The sequence below is a fragment of the Palaemon carinicauda genome, chromosome 13 (genome assembly GCF_036898095.1).
Source record: "Palaemon carinicauda isolate YSFRI2023 chromosome 13, ASM3689809v2, whole genome shotgun sequence".
NCBI classification, from domain to species: domain Eukaryota; kingdom Metazoa; phylum Arthropoda; class Malacostraca; order Decapoda; family Palaemonidae; genus Palaemon; species Palaemon carinicauda.
Window position 1 is genome coordinate 88,872,623 of NC_090737.1, and position 12,151 is coordinate 88,884,773.

The following is a 12,151-nucleotide window of genomic DNA, read 5'->3' on the forward strand; positions in this document are numbered from 1 at the left end:
CTAGAGAGGCGAACTGTAGGCGGGTCATCTGGCAGAAGATAAGCAAGTTTTAGACGATCAGTGGAGACCCAGTCTTCTTTGCCCAAAATTTTTAGGAGGAATGCTTTCGGACTGCCTCGGATCACAAGGAAAGGGCCCGTGTAAGGGGACGTTAGTGGTGGCTTGCTGGTGTCGTTGCGCAGGAAGACGTGCGTTGTAGAGTGCAAGTCCGTTGGTATGTGATGCTTCGCTGGGGGTTTGTAAGTCTGGCGGCACGGAGTAAATTTTCCCACGACGTGACGTATGCGCTGGAGATCGTCGGAGGAGGTTGTAGAAGGAAAAAATTTGGCAGTGACGACCAACGGGTTGCCATACACCATTTCAGCTGCCGAGACGTCGAGGGCGTCTTTAGGAGTGGTCCTTAGTCCCAGGAGGACCCAGGGAAGCTGAGTAAACCAGTTGGAATCCTTGCAGCGGGACATCAAAGCTGCTTTGAGGGTGCGATGAAAACGTTCAACCATTCCATTGGCAGCGGGGTTGTAGGAAGTTGTCTGAAGTAGGGTGATGCCCAGGAGATTCGAGAATGACGTCCACAATTGAGAGGTGAAAGTGGTTCCCCTGTCAGAAGTAATATGCTCAGGGATACCGAATTTTGAAATCCATCCAGAGAGTAAGGCAGATGTACATGAGGCGGACGTTGCAGTTTCAATGGGAATGGCTTCAGGCCAACAATTGGAGTGGTCGACGACAGTAAACAGGTAACGATGTCCTTGTGATGTGGGTAGGGGGCCTACAACGTTGACATGAATGTGTGCGAAACGACGCTGAGGTTGAGGAAAGGTGCCCACTCCTGAATCCGTGTGTCGATGTACTTTGAAAGTTTGGCAAGAAGTACAGGCGCGGACCCAATCCTTAGTATCCTTAGAAATGCCGGGCTAAATCAACTTTGCCTTCAGCAGCTGTGCAGTAGAACGGCACAAGAGATGTGAAAGGCCTTGAATGAAATCAAACACCTGTCAGCGCATGGGAGCAGGAATCCAAGGTCGCGGTCTGCCAGTACTGACGTCACAGAGGAGGGTGGTGTTGGAGTCTTCGAGGGGAATGTCTTCCCAACGGAAGGACGTGCAGGATGTCATACAAGCTTGATACTCTGGATCCTGTCGTTGGGCTTCTGCTAGTGTGTTGTAATCCAATCCCAGTTGAACGGCAGCCAACGTGTTTCTTGACAGGGCATCGGCAACGGGATTCATTTTCCCAGGGACGTATTGGAGAGTGCAATTGTATTCAGCCACGGCGGAGAGATGTCGGCATTGACGGGCGGACCAGGCATCAGACTGTCGAGTGAAGGCGTGCACCAGAGGCATGTGGTCTGTGCGAATGATGAAGGGCGTACCTTCTAAGAAATGGCGAAAGTGACGGACAGCCAAGTGCACCGCCAGCAATTCTCGATGGAAGGTAGAATAACCCAATTCTGCCTTGGACAGTTTTCTGCTGAAGAAGGCCTTGAGGGAGGCGTAGAGGGGAACAAGAGTGGTGGCAATGGCTGGCAGAAAACGGTGATAATAGTTGATCATGCCCAAGAATTCCTGCAGAGCTTTGACGGTCGAGGGCACAGGGAAGTTCTGAACGGCTGCTACCTTCTCAGGGAGGGGGTGGACACCTTCAGGAGTGATGCGGTGGCCTAAGAACAATACTTCGTTGGCGCCAAAGGTATACCTGTCGTACCGGACTACAAGGCCATTTTGTTGCAGGCGGTCGAGCACGATGCGAAGGTGACGGAGGTGTTCCTCTTTTGAGGAGGAGAGCACAAGTATGTTGTCAACATAACATACACAGAAATGGAGGTCCCCTAAGATGCCATCTATGAGACGTTGAAACATGACCCCAGCATTACGAAGGCCAAAACAGGAGTAATTGAAGGTGTATGTACCAAACGGAGTGGTGATGGCAGTCTTAGGGATGTCTTCTGGGTTCATTGGCACCTGATAATACCCCTTCAGGAAATCGAGCGTAGAGAAAACCTTTGCTTTGTGCAGGTAGGAGGTCACGTCGGCAATGTTTGGGAGGGGGTAGTGATCTGGTTTTGTTTGCATGTTCAGGCGCCTGTAATCCCCGTACGGACAGAGGGAGCCGTCTTTCTTCATAGCGATGTGTAAGGGTGACGACCATGGGCTGGAGGCCTTTTGGCAAAGGCCCATTTTCTCCATTTCGGCGAACGTCTGTTTGGCAGCTGCCAATCGTTCCGGTGCTAGATGTCTGAATTTTGCGAAGACTGGGGGTCCCGTCGTCTTGATGTGGTGATAAATACCGTGCTTGGCAGGAACCGTGGGTGTTTGGCAAAGTTCTGGACGGAAAACTTCCGGGTACGACGTGAGGAGGTGGGCGTAGGCTTCCGTGGGTGCGCTGATGTCGAGAGCGAGGTTAGAGGGGGCGGGATGAAGAGGTGTCGATAAGTACGAGTCTGCGTTGACCAATCGTCGGTGGGCGACATCAACTAGAAGGTGGAAATGAGAGAGGAAATCCGCACCGAGGATTGGCATTGTGACGTCAGCAACGAGAAACTTCCAATTGAATTTACCATTTCCGAACGATAATGTGAGGTTCTCGTAACCGAAGGTGGGTATCGCAGATGCGTTGGCAGCTACTAAGCGGACGTCGGCAGATGTAGACAGACTACGTTTTGCCTTGAAGAGTTTCCTTGGCAAAAGAGAACAACAAGCACCCGTGTCTATCGCACGCCCGTTCCTGCATCCTGTAAAAAGAAAAGATTAGAAACATGGGAGTCCACCGCCACAAGCGATGGCCTTCTTTCACGTTTTTTGGCCACTGACAATCATTGGCACATTTCTTCACGGTTGCCTCGAATCTGAAATGGTAGTAGCAAAATTGCGGCGGATGGGAGGTAGTAAGTGGCTGTAGAAGTCGTTCGTTGGGGCGCGAGCGATTGGCGGGTGGTGGGCGGCTTTTTCGCCGCTTCGGCACGTCACGGGGTAGGCGTGTATGTCCTACGGCATTCATGTCAATTCGGTTGACGTTGAATAGGCATCCTCGTCGTCAGGGGTGGAGGCGTTGTTGGAGGTCTTGAAGTGGCTGTCCATAAGACACTTAGTTACCGTGCGTGGCCACTGGGAGGCACAACAGGGGTCTAGGTGATGGAAAGGTTGTGTACTGGCAGGGGAACACTTACGCATTTGGCTTCCCTTTTCACTGTGAGAGTTAGCCAGCGGCAAAAGCTGAAAGCGAAAAACAATGGGAAGCAATCATTTGACGCAAACTGTGCTTTTGCACATGACGCATCACATCACCCTATATATATATATATATATATATATATATATATATATATATATATATATATATATATATATATATATATATATATATATATATATATATATATATATATATATATATATATATATATATATATATATATATAGGGTGATGTGATGCGTCATGTGCAAAAGCTGAAAGCGAAAAACAATGGGAAGCAATCATTTGACGCAAACTGTGCTTTTGCACATGACGCATCACATCACCCTATATATATATATATATATATATATATATATATATATATATATATATATATATATATATATATATATATATATATATATATATATATATATATATATATATATATATATATATAGGGTGATGTGATGCGTCATGTGCAAAAGCACAGTTTGCGTCAAATGATTGCTTCCCATTGTTTTTCGCTTTCAGCTTTTGCCGCTGGCTAACTCTCACAGTGAAAAGGGAAGCCAAATGCGTAAGTGTTCCCCTGCCAGTACACAACCTTTCCATCACCTAGACCCCTGTTGTGCCTCCCAGTGGCCACGCACGGTAACTAAGTGTCTTGCGACCCTAGGGTAAACCAACAGGGGATCCCGGAGCAGCAGTAGGCCCCAAAGGTAAGGCACGCAGGAGCACCGCCTTGTGGATGCACCTTGATGCCTACCAACCACTGCACCCACTGCTTTGTGGACAGCCATTGGGTGGGTTAAGGCTACGGGAGTAAACCCCAAACGAAAAAATTGTGCGCGGGGTACCACATAAGATGGTTTCCTTAAATACTGTGTTTTCCGGCATATCCCTGCAACCCAAATCTGCTCTCAGTCGTCCTGAATTGTTCCTGTCACTGACGTGAGTTGAGGAGGGCCAAGATGTGGTTGTGGGAAGAGCGCACCCCCACATCCATAATAATCCTTTTCCTGTGTTAGCACACTGCTTCGTTCTCTTTCAACACCATTTCTTATCCTCACCACCAATCAACAAAAGTCCCCCGGCCACAGGATAGGGTGACGGTGACAGGTCGAGATTGCGGCTGGAAGTCATCAGCCTGAGTCCTGCACGTGGGAGGCACTGGAGTGATGGTCGTTGGAGAGCTGGCATGAATCAGGTCTATCCCTCGGCAGCTTCCAGTACGACTGAGCTGCCAGAAATGGAGGCCCCACTGCTCACCCCTGGCAGGGAAGGGTTTAGAAAAGGTAACCTAAACATTGGCTGATTCCCTACCACTTGGGTGGATAACCGCATCTACCAAGGCATTCCTTACTGCGTTCAAAATAGAAGAAAAATACCCCTTAACATTGCCACCTGGAATGTTCGCACACTAATTGACAGTGATAAAAATGACAGACCACACCACAGGATAGCTCTTGTCGCCCATGCACTGCAAACATACAACATTGACATAGCTGCCTTAAGTGAAACTCGTCTTTCAGAAGAGGACACCCTAACAGAGGTAGAAGGATACACATTCTTCTGGAAAGGTTAACCAGCAAATGAACGCAAAAACCATGGTGTCGGTTTTACAATGAAAAAAAAAAAAAAAACGTCTAAGTAAAATCCCAGACTCACCAGCTGGCATATAGGAGAGGGTGATGAACTGGCGCATCCCAATTGCAAAAGGTCGTTATGCCCCTCTCCTGAGTGCTTACGCTCCTACACTGGATACTGAAGATGAGACAAAAGACTCTTTTTATGAATTATTAGACTCAGCCATTAACCAAACTCCAAGGGAAGATAAACTGATCCTCTTAGTTGACTTTAATGCCAGAGTGGGAAGGGAACACCACATCTGGGGAGGCACCATCGGTCATCATGGTCATGGCAATATGAATAGCAATGAAATCAGATTGCTCTCCTTATGCTCAGAACGAAACCTAGTCATCACCAACACCCCTTGTCAGCTCAAAAACAAGCACAAAACTTCGTGGATGCACCCAAGATCAAAACACTGGCATTTGATTGACTATGTCATAATCAAAAAGCGAGACCAGCAAGATGCCGTCCAGACCCGTGGAATGAGAGGTGGCGAGTGCCACACGATCACAATAAAATACGTGCTAAGCTCAAGCTAACCATCCGTCCTCTTCTTTCTCGCAAACCTCCCTCAAAGAAATTAAACATTCTTGCTCTGAAAGACACCTACTCTGAACAGCTACCGTCACGGAATAGCAAGAAAGCTGGCTGAGATCCCTAACATTGATCAAAACAACATCGACTATGAGCTTGACTCTGAGTGGACAAAACTGAAAACTATAATTCAGGAAAATGCAGAAGAAACCCTAGGCTTCTCCACACGACGTCATCAAGATTGGTTTGATAACAATGCTGATGGTATACATGACCTAATCACAGCAAAAAATAGAGCGCACGATACATGGCTCTCACAACCTACTTCTGTAGCTCTCAAAGAAATCTTCCAACAGCTTCGATCAGAAGTGCAGAAAATACTCAGAGACAGGGAAAATAACTGGTGGAATGACCGTGCAAAAGAAACTCAATCATACGCAGATGCAAATGATCAACATGGTCTCTACAACTCTAATAAAATTTTATATGGCCCAACGAAAAGTAGTATAACTCCTTTTCGCTCTCTAGAAGGAAACCTCCTAAAAAACAAACAGGAAATAATAGATGACTGGGCACAACATTTCAGCTTGATCCTTAACCAACGAAATCTTGTAGAGCCTAATATACTAAACAACATCCCTGATGTTCCACACTCAGAAATCCTAGATACCAACCCCGCTTTTCCAGAAACTATAAAAGCCATCAGGGCCATGAAAAACAACAAAAGCCCCGGCCCTGATGGTCTACCAGCTTAACTATTCAAGGAGGGGAGCTACTTACTACATCAACATCTCCACAACCTTATTCTCTCTATTTGGATTATATACAAAACCCCTGTGACGGCGCCGAGTAAGGTTGTGAACTTAAAGGCAGGTTGGAAACGACTGAGTTATATTATTGTAGAACACTATCCTTATATACATAACCTCAAGGCAACAGGACATAACAAGTTCACAAGACAGACAATATTATAGAGGAAAAACCAGACATGAATTTTCATGTTCGTTTTAGTATGAGGGAAGAGCGAAGATACAAGCATAATATATACAAAAGGAATTATGTACAATTGTGTGAAACACGGTTGGTACATGTCTCCCCCCCTAAAAATGACATACTATACATGTTAAATAGGGTGCCCTGATCTAGAGAGGCGAACTGTAGGCGGATCATCTGGCAGAGGATGAGCAGGTTTTAGACGATCAATGGAGACCCAGTCTTCTTTGGCCAAAATGTTTAGGAGGAATACTTTTGGACTGCCTCGGATCACAAGGAAAGGGCCCGTGTAAGATAATAGATGGCTGGGCACAACATTTCAGCTTGATCCTTAACCAACGAAATCTTGTAGAGCCTAATATACTAAACAACATCCCTGATGTTCCACACTCAAAAATCCTAGATACCAACCCCGCTTTTCCAGAAACTATAAAAGCCATCAGGGCTATGAAAAACAACAAAAGCCCTGGCCCTGATGGTCTACCAGCTTAACTATTCAAGGAGGGGAGCTACTTACTACATCAACATCTCCACAACCTTATTCTCTCTATTTGGAACATGGATGAAGTCCCCTGTGACGGCGCCGAGTAAGGTTGTGAACTCAAAGGCAGGTTGGAAATGATTGAGTTACATTATTGTAGAACACTCTCCTTATATATAAAACCTCAAGGCAACAGGACATAACAAGTTCACAAGACAGACAATATTATAGAGGAAAAACCAGACATGAATTTTCATGTTCGTTTTAGTGCGAGGGAAGAGCGAAGATACAAGCATAATATATACAAAAGGAATTATGTACAATTTTGTGAAACACGGTTGGTACATGGCTCCCCCCCTAAAAATGACATACTGTACATGTTAAATAGGGTGCCCTGATCTAGAGAGGCGAACTGTAGGCGGGTCATCTGGCAGAAGATAAGCAAGTTTTAGACGATCAGTGGAGACCCAGTCTTCTTTGCCCAAAATTTTTAGGAGGAATGCTTTCGGACTGCCTCGGATCACAAGGAAAGGGCCCGTGTAAGGGGACGTTAGTGGTGGCTTGCTGGTGTCGTTGCGCAGGAAGACGTGCGTTGTAGAGTGCAAGTCCGTTGGTATGTGATGCTTCGCTGGGGGTTTGTAAGTCTGGCGGCACGGAGTAAATTTTCCCACGACGTGACGTATGCGCTGGAGATCGTCGGAGGAGGTTGTAGAAGGAAAAAATTTGGCAGTGACGACCAACGGGTTGCCATACACCATTTCAGCTGCCGAGACGTCGAGGGCGTCTTTAGGAGTGGTCCTTAGTCCCAGGAGGACCCAGGGAAGCTGAGTAAACCAGTTGGAATCCTTGCAGCGGGACATCAAAGCTGCTTTGAGGGTGCGATGAAAACGTTCAACCATTCCATTGGCAGCGGGGTTGTAGGAAGTTGTCTGAAGTAGGGTGATGCCCAGGAGATTCGAGAATGACGTCCACAATTGAGAGGTGAAAGTGGTTCCCCTGTCAGAAGTAATATGCTCAGGGATACCGAATTTTGAAATCCATCCAGAGAGTAAGGCAGATGTACATGAGGCGGACGTTGCAGTTTCAATGGGAATGGCTTCAGGCCAACAATTGGAGTGGTCGACGACAGTAAACAGGTAACGATGTCCTTGTGATGTGGGTAGGGGGCCTACAACGTTGACATGAATGTGTGCGAAACGACGCTGAGGTTGAGGAAAGGTGCCCACTCCTGAATCCGTGTGTCGATGTACTTTGAAAGTTTGGCAAGAAGTACAGGCGCGGACCCAATCCTTAGTATCCTTAGAAATGCCGGGCTAAATCAACTTTGCCTTCAGCAGCTGTGCAGTAGAACGGCACAAGAGATGTGAAAGGCCTTGAATGAAATCAAACACCTGTCAGCGCATGGGAGCAGGAATCCAAGGTCGCGGTCTGCCAGTACTGACGTCACAGAGGAGGGTGGTGTTGGAGTCTTCGAGGGGAATGTCTTCCCAACGGAAGGACGTGCAGGATGTCATACAAGCTTGATACTCTGGATCCTGTCGTTGGGCTTCTGCTAGTGTGTTGTAATCCAATCCCAGTTGAACGGCAGCCAACGTGTTTCTTGACAGGGCATCGGCAACGGGATTCATTTTCCCAGGGACGTATTGGAGAGTGCAATTGTATTCAGCCACGGCGGAGAGATGTCGGCATTGACGGGCGGACCAGGCATCAGACTGTCGAGTGAAGGCGTGCACCAGAGGCATGTGGTCTGTGCGAATGATGAAGGGCGTACCTTCTAAGAAATGGCGAAAGTGACGGACAGCCAAGTGCACCGCCAGCAATTCTCGATGGAAGGTAGAATAACCCAATTCTGCCTTGGACAGTTTTCTGCTGAAGAAGGCCTTGAGGGAGGCGTAGAGGGGAACAAGAGTGGTGGCAATGGCTGGCAGAAAACGGTGATAATAGTTGATCATGCCCAAGAATTCCTGCAGAGCTTTGACGGTCGAGGGCACAGGGAAGTTCTGAACGGCTGCTACCTTCTCAGGGAGGGGGTGGACACCTTCAGGAGTGATGCGGTGGCCTAAGAACAATACTTCGTTGGCGCCAAAGGTATACCTGTCGTACCGGACTACAAGGCCATTTTGTTGCAGGCGGTCGAGCACGATGCGAAGGTGACGGAGGTGTTCCTCTTTTGAGGAGGAGAGCACAAGTATGTTGTCAACATAACATACACAGAAATGGAGGTCCCCTAAGATGCCATCTATGAGACGTTGAAACATGACCCCAGCATTACGAAGGCCAAAACAGGAGTAATTGAAGGTGTATGTACCAAACGGAGTGGTGATGGCAGTCTTAGGGATGTCTTCTGGGTTCATTGGCACCTGATAATACCCCTTCAGGAAATCGAGCGTAGAGAAAACCTTTGCTTTGTGCAGGTAGGAGGTCACGTCGGCAATGTTTGGGAGGGGGTAGTGATCTGGTTTTGTTTGCATGTTCAGGCGCCTGTAATCCCCGTACGGACAGAGGGAGCCGTCTTTCTTCATAGCGATGTGTAAGGGTGACGACCATGGGCTGGAGGCCTTTTGGCAAAGGCCCATTTTCTCCATTTCGGCGAACGTCTGTTTGGCAGCTGCCAATCGTTCCGGTGCTAGATGTCTGAATTTTGCGAAGACTGGGGGTCCCGTCGTCTTGATGTGGTGATAAATACCGTGCTTGGCAGGAACCGTGGGTGTTTGGCAAAGTTCTGGACGGAAAACTTCCGGGTACGACGTGAGGAGGTGGGCGTAGGCTTCCGTGGGTGCGCTGATGTCGAGAGCGAGGTTAGAGGGGGCGGGATGAAGAGGTGTCGATAAGTACGAGTCTGCGTTGACCAATCGTCGGTGGGCGACATCAACTAGAAGGTGGAAATGAGAGAGGAAATCCGCACCGAGGATTGGCATTGTGACGTCAGCAACGAGAAACTTCCAATTGAATTTACCATTTCCGAACGATAATGTGAGGTTCTCGTAACCGAAGGTGGGTATCGCAGATGCGTTGGCAGCTACTAAGCGGACGTCGGCAGATGTAGACAGACTACGTTTTGCCTTGAAGAGTTTCCTTGGCAAAAGAGAACAACAAGCACCCGTGTCTATCGCACGCCCGTTCCTGCATCCTGTAAAAAGAAAAGATTAGAAACATGGGAGTCCACCGCCACAAGCGATGGCCTTCTTTCACGTTTTTTGGCCACTGACAATCATTGGCACATTTCTTCACGGTTGCCTCGAATCTGAAATGGTAGTAGCAAAATTGCGGCGGATGGGAGGTAGTAAGTGGCTGTAGAAGTCGTTCGTTGGGGCGCGAGCGATTGGCGGGTGGTGGGCGGCTTTTTCGCCGCTTCGGCACGTCACGGGGTAGGCGTGTATGTCCTACGGCATTCATGTCAGCTTCGGTTGACGTTGAATAGGCATCCTCGTCGTCAGGGGTGGAGGCGTTGTTGGAGGTCTTGAAGTGGCTGTCCATAAGGGCGTCGGCTTTGGTCATCAAGTCCTTTATGGGTAAACTATGGACATCGGGTATGGCAGCGTGTACAGGCTCGGGTAAACGGCGTATCCAATGGGCATGAAGTAGGTTCACCTAACGAGGAGAGCCGTCTGCTGTAGGTTGAAGGCGAGCTATATTGGTCATTTCCCTGAGGGCAAGCAAAGCCCTTTGGTCCCCCAACGGTTGTTGTGAGAGCTGAAAAAGCTTTGCTATACAGGCGGCTGGCGACCGCGAGTACTGCTGCAGAAGGTATGTTTTGAGGGCGTCATACGCTATTGGGGTGTCTCCTTGTTCACAAAGCCAGTCGGATATTTCTGGAAAGGTGTCCTTGGGTATCGCCTCGAGAACATAATCCGCTTTGGTGGTTGAGCGAGTCACGCCCCTGATACGAAACTGGACTTCAGCTCGTTGAAACCAAGAAAACGCCTCTCCGGTGGCGAACGGTGAAAGTTTCAATGGGGCGGCCGCAGCACCAACTGCTATAGTAGAGTCCGTCTCTGTCATAGTACCAACGATGGAGGGACGAGGGAGGTGGGGGTGGAAGGCAGTGGGAGCGAGTCGACTTCCGGGGTCACCAATCTGACGGCGCCGAGTAAGGTTGTGAACTCAAAGGCAGGTTGGAAACGATTGAGTTATATTATTGTAGAACACTCTCCTTATATACAAAACCTCAAGGCAACAGGACATAACAAGTTCACAAGACAGACAATATTACAGAGGAAAAACCAGACATGAATTTTCATGTTCGTTTTAGTGCGAGGGAAGAGCGAAGATACAAGCATAATATATACAAAAGGAATTATGTAAAATTGTGTGAAACACGGTTGGTACACCCCCATGAGTGGCTTGTCTCACACATTGTCACCATTTACAAACGTAAAGGGGGACCGTTCCCTCTGTGACAATAGCAGAGGCATCCCCTTGCTCAGTGTTGCAAGTAAAATCCTGGAGAGAATAATGCTTGCAAGACTTTGCAAACACATTTCAGAAAATGTACTACCAGAGATGCAATGTGGCTCTCGTAAAGAACGCAGCACTTGTGACATGATATTCGTGGCCCGACAACTACAAGAGAAATGCTATGAGAAAAACCGTGATCTTCACATAGCCTTTATCGATCTAACAAAGGCCTTCGACACGGTGAACTGAGACCTTTTATGGACTGCTCTCTCTAAAATTGGAGTACCTCCGAAATTCCTTAATATTGTAAGAAACTTACACAATGATATCAAGCCTGTGTAAGTATAGGTGGTAGTAAATCACAACTTTTCAGAGTAGAAACTGGAGTAAAACAAGGATGTGTCCTGGCTCCAGTGATATTCAACATCTACCTCACTGCAGTCACCCTCCTGAGCCACCAACGGTAAACGAAGAAGATCAATTGAAAGTGTATTTTCAACTAGATGGAAAGTTATTCAACCTTAGGCGCCTCCAGTCTGTGACAAAACAACAATGACACACCTAATGGAAGTCCAATATGCGGATGATTGCGCTCTGGTGGCTCACTCAACAGACGCCCTGCAACGCAGCCTTACCATTGTCTCATCAATTTACCGAGCCATGGGGCTCATAGTTAACATCAACAAAACTGAAATCCTATCCCTGTAAATAATTGCAGGAGATCCACCAGTATTTCATCTGAATGGGGAAGCCATCAAACAAGCTGGTAGCTTAATCTACCTTGGAAGAATCTTCACTAAAAAACGCAATATTGATGAGGAAATAGTTGCTCGGATAAATCATGCCTCCGCATCTTTCGGCCGACTCAGGTCAAGAGTCTTCCTAAATCACCAACTCAAGACAGAAACAAAAGTAGCTGTGTACAGAGCTGTCCGC

The 12,151-nt window shown here is 47.6% G+C and overlaps 1 protein-coding gene across 1 annotated transcript; it reads left to right on the forward strand.

Annotated features, from left to right (window-relative positions):
* Positions 1-4,042: 4,042 nt before the first annotated feature.
* LOC137651698 (uncharacterized) lies at positions 4,043-6,098 on the forward strand. Its single transcript, XM_068384917.1, has 4 exons — positions 4,043-4,128; positions 4,609-4,757; positions 5,143-5,330; positions 5,412-6,098. The coding sequence occupies exons 1-4, from the start codon at positions 4,043-4,045 to the stop codon at positions 6,096-6,098; spliced, it is 1,110 nt and encodes a 369-aa protein (XP_068241018.1).
* Positions 6,099-12,151: the final 6,053 nt, after the last annotated feature.

Coding starts and splice junctions, on each gene's coding strand:
- LOC137651698 (XM_068384917.1), top strand. CDS start 4,043: ATGGTTTCCTTAAATACTGTGTTTTCCGGCATATCCCTGCAACCCAAA. Junction 4,129..4,608: donor GAATTGTTCCTGTCACTGAC/GTGAGTTGAGGA, acceptor ACTAATTGACAG/TGATAAAAATGACAGACCAC. Junction 4,758..5,142: donor ATACACATTCTTCTGGAAAG/GTTAACCAGCAA, acceptor CCTTATGCTCAG/AACGAAACCTAGTCATCACC.